General features: G+C 44.3%; 1 protein-coding gene across 2 annotated transcripts in view; it reads left to right on the top strand.

Moving 5' to 3' along the window:
• Nucleotides 1–310: 310 nt before the first annotated feature.
• VPS13C (vacuolar protein sorting 13 homolog C) overlaps nucleotides 311–11,623 on the top strand; it is a 116,043-nt gene continuing 104,730 nt past the window's right edge. For both annotated transcript variants that reach the window (XM_060282438.1, XM_060282437.1), the window contains exons 1-5: nucleotides 311–530; nucleotides 5,228–5,271; nucleotides 6,678–6,720; nucleotides 8,537–8,632; nucleotides 11,277–11,378. In XM_060282438.1, the coding sequence (XP_060138421.1) occupies nucleotides 431–530; nucleotides 5,228–5,271; nucleotides 6,678–6,720; nucleotides 8,537–8,632; nucleotides 11,277–11,378 (385 nt within the window). In that variant the 5' untranslated portion in view covers nucleotides 311–430. The remainder of the gene's footprint in view (nucleotides 531–5,227; nucleotides 5,272–6,677; nucleotides 6,721–8,536; nucleotides 8,633–11,276; nucleotides 11,379–11,623) is intronic.

The raw sequence follows: 11,623 nt of genomic DNA, 5'->3' as shown, positions 1-11,623 counted from the left end.
TTAACAAACAACAACTTTAAAATAAATAAAAAATGAGGGAGAGACGAACAACGAGGACGAGGCGGCCGGTAAACTGCAAGCGCCCTCCTCCACCTCCGTTTTATTATTGCCTCAGGCAAGAAGGCGAGGTTCTGGAGATAAGCGAGAGGGCGGGAGGGCAAGAGCACGCGAGGAAAAGCAGGAGGAGAGGGAGAAGGAAAAAGAAGAGCTAGCCGAGGGGGCGTGGCGGGTCACGCTCGCAGCGACCTATCGGAGGCGGCGTTGACGGCGGACAGGGTCACGCGGCGGCGGCGGGCGGCGCCTGCTCCTTCCCCCTCCCCTCAGCTTGGCGTGAGGCGAGATTGAAGCGGGTGTCTGAGGGAAGGCCGGAGGAAGGGAGGGAAGGGAGGAGGTCTTCGCTGCACCCCCCGCAACCCCCCCCCCCGCCGCCATGGTGCTGGAGTCGGTGGTGGCCGACCTGCTGAACCGCTTCCTGGGCGGCTACGTGGAGAACCTGGACAAGTCCCAGCTCAAGCTGGGCATCTGGGGGGGTAAGGACGGAGCCCATTAAAGGGGCGGCCGTGGTTGGTGGGGGGTGGCGAGGGGAAAGCGCCTGGCTGGCTGACGAGCGAGGCTTCTCCTTACCTGCGTGGAGGTGTGTGTGTGTGGGGGAAGGGGACGCACCTGTCTCTGCACTCAAAGGCGGGGGGCGGGCAGAGAGAGCGGAGCGAGAATTGGAGGCGGGTCTCTCACTTGCCCTGCTCTAAGCCCCCCCCCCGCCTTGGGTCCCCCCTTCTCCCATTGGGCTTCCCACACCCTCTGATATGGGTGCTGCGCCCCTTCGTCCTCGTGTCAGCCCCATGTGCTCCTCTGCACCTGCAGTTCTGGAGTCTGACAGGACCTGCCCCCTCCTCTTCAAGCGGGGTGGAGTGGGGGGGGGGGCTTCTTATCGTTAGCAGCCCAGCCTCCTCTTCCACCTCGTTATTCCCTCAACCAGTTTAGCTTCATACGCTTTGTGATTGCCCTGTCTCTCATGCCAATTTTATGTCCCTTCTCATCTTTAGGTGGCTGGCATCTGGTTTGTAGACTAGTTCGCTTCTTTCCTATTTTCCCTGTCCAGTTGGGCTTATGCATGCACCACCTCTCTGATTCAAGTGTTGCGCTCCCCAAACCAATTTTGTGCTCTCACTCCTGTTTCTGGCAGAGCATTTGACAAATGGGGAGGGAGCCACCACTGAAAAGGCCCTTTCTTGTGTTGCCACCCTCTTCCGTCCTCCTGAGGTAGGGACACATATAGAAGGGCCTCAGATGACAATTGGAAAGTCTGAGTCGGTCCTTGATATATTGGAGGCTTGAGCCACATAAGGCTTTATAGGTCAATACCAGCAAGTCTTCTGTTCCATGATTTTGAGAGTTCATGCTGAGTCCAGGTAGCCCTTAAGCCAGGGATGGGGAACAGTGACTCCAAATGTTACTTGATTCCATCTTCCCTTGGCCCCAGCCAGCATTCCCAGTGCTTAGAGATGATGGGAGTTGTAGTCTTAACAACATAAGGAGGGTCAGAACTTCCCCATCCTTGCATTAAGTTGTGTTGTTATAACTAGGAAATATACCAGATTGTGAAATATTCCTGTTTTGTTAAGTTGGCAGTTAAAGGTCATAACGCCTCAGGAACTGGAAACTATTTGAAATGTTATGCCAAATATGATCACGCTTATTTCGCAAAGAGCCACGTCTCCTTAAAGTATAACTTGGTTTCCTTCTTTAATGATCAAATTAGTGACATCTAAGGTTTTGATATGCTAAATTGCTCCCCACCATATCAAGTCATAATAATAAATATAGCACATGATCTATTATGGTTTATTTATAATGCTTTCAGGCACCAGGAAGGCATTTTTCGTTTGGCTTTATATATAGCAGGAGTGGCCAACTCCCAAGAGACTGCAATCTACTTACAGAGTTAAAAACTTGCTGTGATCTTTTTGGGGTTCAGGTAAAAGTTGGGGTTCAGGTCAAAGTTGTTGAGCTTTTTGGGGGAGAAGGAAAGCACCATTTTGGGGGGGGGTGCAGGGCAAAAAAGTGAGCTTTTTTTTTAGGGGAGCCAAAGTTGTTGAGCTTCTTTGGGGGGAGCCAGTGATCTGCCATTGATCTACCACAGGCGTCCATTGATCTACTGGTAGATCATGATCTACCTGTTGGACGTGCCTGATATATAGTAAAGGTTAAAGGTAAAGGGACCCCTGATTAGGTCCAGTCGTGACCAGCTCTGGGGTTGTGACGCTCATCTCGCTTTATTGGCCGAGGGAGCCGGCGTACAGCTTCCAGGTCATGTGGTCAGCATGACTAAGCCGCTTCTGGCGAACCAGAGCAGCGCATGGAAACCTATTTATCTACTTGCACTTTGACGTGCTTTCGAACTGCTAGTTTGGCAGGAGCAAGGGACCAAGCAACGGGAGCTCACCCTGTCGCGGGGATTCGAACAGCTAACCTTCTGATCAGCAAGCCCTAGGATCAGTGGTATAACCCACAGCCTCACCTGCGTCCCTTAGAGCAGGCTAACTTGAGTGTTGGAAGGTCATTATTCAGTTTTGAGGTTAAAATTGTGCACTTTAAATTTATGATACTTTTAAAATAAGTTACCAAAAAAACCCCATGTTTTTAAATAAAGTTATTTTTTATTCACCAGCTCATAATTCCTTTACAAGGGAATTTTTTGTTTTCATTGTATGGGAAGAAAACAGAGGCTGATGTCTTGGCTAGGTTGCAGGTTGAATTTGGGGGCCTCCATCCATTTCTCCCAGTTGAAACTGAAGTGCTGTTGCCACTATAATTCACTATTGTGGTTCCTCATCTTGAGAATATCTGTGTTGGACACATCCAAGCCAGTGTGAATCCCTTTTCGCGATTCCTTTTCAGCCCAAGGGCCACCACATAAGTGAAGCCAGAGACAAAAGTGGGTTGATGATCAGATGCATCTCTTCCTCTGTTCCAGCCACAACAAAATAGTGACCTTTTTTTGCATGCACACATAGACCCAAATCTCTCCATCCAGGCAAGCAAGGGGCATTATCAAAGTGTAAGGCACTTGAAGAAGACTGTGGAGCCGGACTGGTGGGGTTTGTGGTCTGGGAAGAGTTCTGTAGGCTGGATTAGAGAGGACTGGAGGGCCACATTCACAGTCAGGCCTGAGGTTCCCCATCCATGATATAGGGACAGCATACATGTTTAAGGTAGAGCTCATAGGAGCCAACTCTTAGGAGTTGAGGTCCCTTCACCCCACCCAATAAAATATCTGAGGGGGCCAGCCCCCCGTTTATAGGTATTGCCATTCAAATGCGGTGGGTGGGTACAGCATCATGTGATTATGTGGGGCAGGGCTTACCTGGAACCCCTACTCCCTAGCCTAGTAGAGATCCTGGTGTTGCAGAAAGCTGAAAATGAAACCAGTATTGTAGCTTTATTTGTTTTTAGTTCTACTTCCTTAGCATCAAATTACTGTAAGCTGAAGGATTTTGAAGCTTCCTTGTAAAAATTATCCTTCCTTCTACAGTGGCTTTAGCTGTGACCATGTTGTTTACTTTGTTGGGCTGGTCTGAAGCAAGAGAACTGGGGTGGGGTGTGGAGAAAAAGAGAGATTGGAAGGGTAAGAAAGCATCAGATATTGCCTTGAAAATCACCCATCATGTGATGACTAAGAGGAACTGTGTATTCTTTTGGAAGAAGAAACAGTTTGTAGATTATGTGAGGTATGGCCTTGAGTGGGGTGTTTGTTGCACACCAAAGGTTTTTTTGCTTTTTGTTTTCTTGGCTAGACTGTTATCAGGGTTGGCTCAGGGCTTTTTGTAGGGTTGCAGCGCTTAGTCAGTTGATCAATTAAGATTAAAAAGGTTCTTCCTTTTAGGAAGCAGTTCTTAAACATTGAGTTGCTTTTATTACAAAATAGTGGTTTTTCAGAAGTGTTGGTTTATTTGAAAATAAATTTAATCCTAGGACAGAGGGTAGGATTCATTCCAGCTTTCCAGACTGAATCATACTTCTGTACTTTGTTTCCCCACCCCACCCCCTGTGATGCAATTTTGGGGTGTGTGGGGTACACATGGAGGGAGGAGAAGGGGGAAAGTCCTAGTTTATAAGCAGAAGTCTTTGCACAAGGAGGCCAGTGCAACACTCCTGCCCAATCATATTAGCATAGCTGCCAAGTTTTCCCTTTTCTCGCGAGGAAGCCTATTCAACATAAGGGAATTTCCCTTAAAAAAAGGGAGAACTTGGCAGCTATGCATATTAGTGAAGTGTTATAGATTTGGTTACAAAATGACAATGCAAAGCACATTTAGAATGAGCACAAGAAACATTTCCCTTCCTCCTGGGTGCCCAGTAAAGAGCTGCAAGGTGGACAATTGCCTCTGTTTGCAGCCCTTTGTAAAAATGGTTGAAATTCTTGGAGTAGGAATGTTTAAAAATGTGCCCTTTGTATTACTTTAAACCAGTGGTTTTCAACCAGAGTGCCATGGCACTCTGGGGAGCCTTGAATGTTGGTTATGGGTGCTGAGGGGAACACTGGCCTCTTTCCTTACCTCCCTTCCTCTGATGCCCTCTTATGTCTCTGCCTCCCAAAGGCTTGCAAAGCTGTTTGTTGCAGTAGCTCTGGCAACAAGCTACCCAGGTGAAGGATGCCTCTGGGGCTGGCCAGGGGGTGCTTCCCGGGCCCCTATGGGGCAGTGTGAGGAGGCACTTACCTTTGCGGAAGGGGGTGCAGCTCAGAGATCAGGGGCGGCAACTGTGGCTGTCCAGAGAACTCCCAAGGAGAGGGAAGAAGAGAGGAGGCTGAGAGAACCCTCCACAAGGGAGGGGTGAGGGGCTGCTAGGTCCGCAGGCAAGGGGTGACATAACTGGGCAGAGTGAAAGTTGTTGATCAAGGGAGCCATGGACCCAAAAAAGGTTGAAAACCTCTGCTTTAAACAATGACAAAAGAAAGCAAATGTCCATATTTAAATGATTTTAATCATTGTTTGTAATGCTGTAACCTACCCTGGGAACTTGGGATAAAAGGTGGGTAATAAGTAAATTAATAAAAATAATTTTGCAACCCTGTGGATAGCTGCCTCTTTTGTGTGAATGGTTCCCTTTTGTTTACATAAGTGTTGGTTACTGAAAGAATTGAAAACTCTATTAGTATGTGTTTGTATACATAGATAGTTCATAGAAAATAAAGAGATATTGATCTCTGATTTCTTTTCCTATATAGGTAATGTGGCACTTGACAACTTGAGGATAAAGGAGAATGCACTGGTAAGCCATCTGTCATCTAGGAAATTGCTTGGGTTTGCTTTTTTAAACTGTGCTGGTCAAGCTTGAACAGTAGCTGTAGCATTTTTGTTAGCGACGTAAGATATTTTGATTTTTAAAAAATCCTTAATTTTGATTGAAGGCATTGGAATAATGCTGTATATTTCATGTTGAGAAAATATGAGTGATCAGAGCAGTGCAATATCTCAAGAGAAGGGGTAATGTTGATTCCTATGCAAAAGATCACATATTGAAAAGCAAAGTCTCATTTTTTAAACTTCATTTTTATACACTAGCATAATTTCGTCTTTTTTCCAACAAGTGAATAAGAGTTAGTGGTGAGGAACAATCAGGAATAGTCTGATTGAACTCTCCCTTCCTCCACAATGTTGTCCTGAGCCAGTGTTCGAAACTCTCTTTGTTCTAGACACATTTTGCAGCAGGGAATTTGATTAATGCGAGCAGTTTCTGAGCTCTGGGTGTCATATTGAGCCTAAGATTTCAGATTAAAACTGCCACTGCTGGATGGAAAGGAGGGTCTTTTTCTGCTTCCTCACTTCCAGCCACTGGAAAAGGGACCCTCATAAGAATATTAGGGGGCGGGCAGGGGCTTTGTTTTTTGCACTCTTAAGATGAGGACCATGTGAAAAAGGAACATAAGATTTTAACTGCAGTTCATTCATTTTCAGCTTTGTATTCTTGTTATTAAAAAAGCACGCCTAGACACTCCATTGTGGTGCCCATAACCTAGCTTTAAGGTGCCATTTAGCTCCTAGCTTTCATATCTCAGTTTCTAACACTGTCCGGAGTCACTTCTCACCATCCCCACCTTGCCGTCTCATGTTTTCATTTAAGCTTTAAAGAAGATGCTGGGATATCCAGTCACAGACCCCTGTATCATATATAATTTGGGTCCTGCTCTGATTTGTTTATTAAAGTCAGTGGAACTATTGTTGCTTAAGTATGTCAGTAAATGAATTGTGAACCAGAGTGCCTAAATACACTTAGGTCCAATACTTAATTGAATGCTTATTTCAGTTTTACTTGGGAAGAAGAGGTAGCTTAGCTGGAGGTTTCTCCCTACTCCATCCGCAAGAGTTTCACTGTTATTCCTGTGCTTCCATGTTAGCATGTCATTAGGTGCTTGTAGTATACTGTCTTTTTCCTCAGTGACAATTTGCAGCCTTGGCCCAAACTTTAGTATACATACTAGTGGGGGAAGATAGCATTTGCCATGAGTTTTGGGTGCTTGTTGAATCTTTTTTGTTACTTTGCTCTAATACTTAAACTCAACAACTTTAAAAAGGTTTTTAAACTATAAAGCAAAGCCAGTGGTAAGAGACTTCTGATATGTAATGAGTATGTTATTTCCCTCTTTTCTACCACCTTTCCCCCCATTTCTCAATCAGAGTGAGCTGGATGTACCTTTTAGAGTAAAGGCTGGACAAATAGGTAAGTAGATCGTTCTAACTTGCATTTTGATTTGGAGACTGAAAAGTTGGAAGTTAGTAGCATCTTGGTAGTTCGTATATTAGTGTACAATAGCTAAGAACCTTCAGCTGCTTTTTCAAGGAGATTGGGCAAAGTACACAGCATTCACTTGGCCAATTTATAAGGCTTAGAATAATGTTTTCTGCATTTTAAATTATAATACCATTTGTGGGGAAACAGTTGTAATTCAGATATTTTCTACTTTGCAGGATGGGAAACTTCAGTTTCATTCCCTCTGCTTCCTGGTTATGTTTTCCTTTTATTTTCCTCTCTGCTCCTGTCCAAGACAGATGCCCTGGATCTGAATGTTTGTTGGAGTTTTATGGGCTTTTATTCTAGCTGATTCTGTCCTATGGACTGCTGTTAACACTAATTTAAGTTTTAAGAGTAACTTGCAGTTTGGTGATGCAAGGAAAACAAGCTTCTATCAGATGCTTTTCCATAAATCATATGATGGACCGTAACTGCTCATGATATTTTATCACTTAGCAAATAATTGAAGTAGAACATATGACTTCATACTTAAAATGCATGAATCCAGCCTAGAACAGCCTTGTATTTCCATGCCACCTATTATTAAATGTGCAATAAAGTATAATATTTATTTTTCAAATTGGTATATATAAGCACCCCCTCCCCCATTTATCCAATCTTCTAACTGCCACTTTGCATCTAAACATCCTGCTCTTCTTGAAGCAGCAGTTGTTAAGCCCCCTCACAGGTCAGGGCTTCTGCCCTGAGCAGCTGGTGGTGGCTCTCACAGCTTCTCGCTTAGGTGGCAGATGTAGGAGGTAATAGAGAAGCAAACCACCTCACCCAATTTGAAAACATGCCTAGTAGCCACAGATAACAAGGAATTGCATGCACGCAAGTGAACAGGCTGTCAAAGAAGAGATGGAGTGCTTGGTGTCTCCTCTGTACCCAGCATAGAAACCTAGCAGGCTGCCCTAAGGAGGGAAATCCTCTCCTTCACATTCTGCATAGAAATGTGGTCAACTGCTGGAGGAGCTGGAGCTCCTTGCCTCTTGTCTACTTGCTCTCAGAAGACTAGTAGCTTTTATGGGCTTATTTATAAAGCTGGGAAATACTTGTCTTGCTCTCAGGTTCAGTTTTGCTTCCTCTTATTGAACCACCAAAAGCAAATGCATAATTAAAATGCCAACCTCTTGCTTGGCTACATTTCTTAATTTCGTGTAATTTGAATGGTAACACAGGAAGAGTAAGCTTACTTTGAGGAAGTGTAGATTTTCCTGCATTATTTACCTTGGGTGTGTTATGGGTGTAATGAAAGAAGTCCAAGATTAAGATTGCAATCCTGTGCCAAGACATGTGCTTAACTTTCAATGCCCTCTAATATAGTTCTTCTGTAGAGCTACAAGAAATGTGTTTCCCATGTGAAAATGAAATAAATGATACCCCTTGTTCAAGTACAGTTCGGTATTTTTAACCTGAAAATTGTAAATATTTGCATTTCATCCTAACAGATCTATGATGTAACAAATCTTGCATCTGTTGGGATCAGAAACTAAACAGTTACTCCTCTAATCTGTTCTTTATTCATTAACATACACAGTTTTTGATAGAACAGCAGATCTGATGGCCTTTTTCTCCAGTGAAGCATCTGGAGCCTTGGGATCAGCCTAAAAGAAATAACACTTGAGAAAAACTCTTTCGTTGTAAACAAGGCAAACTTGAATATTTTTTCCAAACAGACTTCACCTGCATGATTCACTCATTGCTCATTCACCTAAATATAAAATGTTTTGATTTTTTTTAGATAAGCTTACTTTGAAGATTCCTTGGAAGAATTTATATGGTGAAGCAGTAGTTGCAACTCTAGAAGGCTTATATCTTCTTGTTGTCCCAGGGGCAAGTAAGTGGTTGATGGGCAATCTGAAATGCAATATGTAGTTAGAATGCATTGCCAGTGCCTTACACAGAATTTGAAGAGAAGAGAAATTTGGAATAGGCTGTTGTGTTAATCAAATGTAGTGTTGCATTTGATTAAGCACATAACTTACCTTATTTTTTGCTGCATAAGACACATTTTTCCTCCTAAAAGGTAAGGGGAAATGTCTGTGCGTCTTATGGTGCGAATGTGTGGTCTCTGGAGCCGAATTGCAAACCCATTTTTCTTGTCTGATTCAAATGTTTCATTTAACTGATAATATTGCAGCCAGTCTGTAACATAATGCCAGATTTCTTCAGGTTTTTAAAAAAAACTTCAATTGATTTGCCTCCTCTTCCAACAGTTCTTTATAAGTTACCCAGTTCTTTTCCATATTTTTTTTTCTTTACTGAAATAGCTTCTAACGGTGATAGCCACCAGGGCTATCAACAGCAAACACATATTTATCAACAATAAATATGTTTACAAACAAACAGGTAACAAACAAAATCCAAATAAAAACAAACAATTTGCACCAATCTTTGAGGCCTGTGGAGAGTTGGAGTTTGAGAAAGGAGATTTGGAAGGAGCAATTGTGGTTTGTTGGAAATCTGGCAGAGTTTTTGGAGGGGTCTTTTTAAAAGTTTTTTTTTATATAGATGGCACCTATATGCAAGGTGCCTATACTGGAGACGAAACTGGAAGTGCTGGACTGTTTATGAGATGGCATGACCATGTGTGCTGTGACATGGAATAATATGTCTTATGGCAGTCTGACAAGAGGGCCTGGGTGACTGCTAAAACCTTTCTAGACTGGTTCCACAAGCACTTCATTCCAGAGGCGAGGCGTTACCTGCAGGAGAAGGGGCTGGAGTTCAACGTGCTGCTACTACTGCTGCTGCTGAAAAATGCATCCACAGGGACTGCAATTTGCACACAGTGTTGTCAGGGTTGCCTTTCTCCCTATAATTCACTCATCTAGCCTTTGCATCAAGCTGTGATTCGCTGCTTCAAGACACATTACACCAGGCTCACCTTTGCCTCGCTAATTGAGAGGCAACAGGCCTTGAGTCTGGAAGAGGTGGAGGAACTGGTGAGATCAAGTTCCAGTTCAGAAAGCAGGGAAGAGGATGGTTGTGGCGGTGGTGGTGAGCAGGACAACCAAACCCACCTGGGATCCTAGAGAGCTTTTCTGATCTCTTTGGTGCATAGCTGCCAAGTTATCCCTTTTTTTCAGGGGTTTTCCATTATGCTGAATAGGCTTCCTCGCGAGAAAAGGGAAAACTTGGCAGCTATGCTTTGGTGCATTCAGGCATGTGAATTGTATCATTGCATGGTATGACCCCTCCATGGAACGCAACCTGAAGACCAAATGTATGATTTTAGAAAGTGTGTGGGCTGTGAAAGGGGATGTTTGACCAGCTGAAGAGACAACACCAGCAGCTGTCCATTACCATGTTTCTCTGCAAGATACCACCAGCAGCAGCTGCAGCTGCAGCAGCATGTGAATCTGAATCCCTCTTGTTGCCACGTGATCAATTTTGCTTTCTGATTCTGATAAATTGCCTCTATACTTCAGCCAAGGTGGCGCTGTGGTTAAACCACTGAGCCTAGGGCTTGCTGATCAGAAGGTCGGCGGTTCGAATCCCTGTGACGGGGTGAGCTCCCGTTGCTTGGTCCCAGCTCCTGCCAACCTAGCAGTTCGAAAGCACCTCAAAATGCAAGTAGATAAATAGGAACCGCTACAGCGGGAAGGTAAACGGCGTTTCCATGTGCTGCTCTGGTTTGCCAGAAGCGGCTTTGTCATGCTGGCCACATGACCTGGAAGCTATACGCTGGCTCCCTCGGCCAATAATGCGAGATGAGCGCGCAACCCCAGAGTCGGTCACGACTGGACCTAATGGTCAGGGGTCCCTTTACTTCAGCCAAAGGTTTCCCCAAATCCCATTATCTTTATGGTCTTTCTAATAAATTTCCAAGATACATTGTCAAAAGCTTTTCCCACATCCACAAACATCAAGATTGCTTGCTTATCTGGTCTCATCTCCAAATGCTCCAAAATATCGATCACTGTTCTTATGTTATTGTTCATTTCTCTCCCTGTTAAAAAGCCTGCTTGATCCTCATTTATAACCTCTTTTAATATTTTTTTAAAACCTATTTGCCAAAATATCCGCACTGAGGTTCTCCCCGCCTCCATCACTTTACACGGTGCTGGAGCACTCAGGAACCCCCTTTTTGCACTACTTGGATCAGTCAGTTAAGCTAGCCAGTGCTTAAGACCCCCTCTTAAGCCTTTTTCAGGGGTTTGTGTCACCATTGCACGTCCCTTGCTCCCTTTTCTGCCCTTGAATTTGCTCCGCTGAGCGAACACGCACCCAATGCTGAGCGCGATAAGCTGGAAGTCATGAAAAAGAAAAAGAAGGCTACAGATTGTCATAGAATGTACTTTTCAAGTACATCATGATTAGCTGAAGGGTGATAGTAATTAGAATAAGAGGAATGGGTGTCTGAAGGGTGAAGGGCAGCATGGCTTGGTCTGGAGGTGGCACTAAACTAGACCCATCAGGGATACCTTGCCTCTTTATTGGCTTGCTGTTTTGACTAGATCATGAATTCTGTCTCCTAGGCATTAAATATGATGCAGAAAAAGAAGAAAAATATCTACAGGATAACAAGCAAAAGGAGCTGTCAAGAATTGAAGAAGCCCTGCGATTAGCAGCAGAAAAAGGTATTGTATGGTTATTCTTGAGGGTTCTAAGATGATACTTTTGAAGAACTCAGAAGGGTTTGTTTTGAAACTGACTAGAGTTAGTTATAAATCAGGCATTGGCAACCTCCGACCCATGGGCCGGATACGGCCCACAGAGGCTGTTTACCTGTCCCACAAGCCGCCCAGTCACCGACCCGCCTAATCGGCAAGTCCCCTGCGCGCTGCGCTAAACCAGCACAACGCAACGCGGGGACTCGCCGAGT

This window comes from Zootoca vivipara, chromosome 14, assembly GCF_963506605.1.
Source record: "Zootoca vivipara chromosome 14, rZooViv1.1, whole genome shotgun sequence".
In the NCBI taxonomy this organism is placed as follows: Eukaryota; Metazoa; Chordata; class Lepidosauria; order Squamata; family Lacertidae; genus Zootoca; species Zootoca vivipara.
Note: the sequence above shows the minus strand (reverse complement) of the source record. Positions and strands in the feature narration are given on the sequence as shown.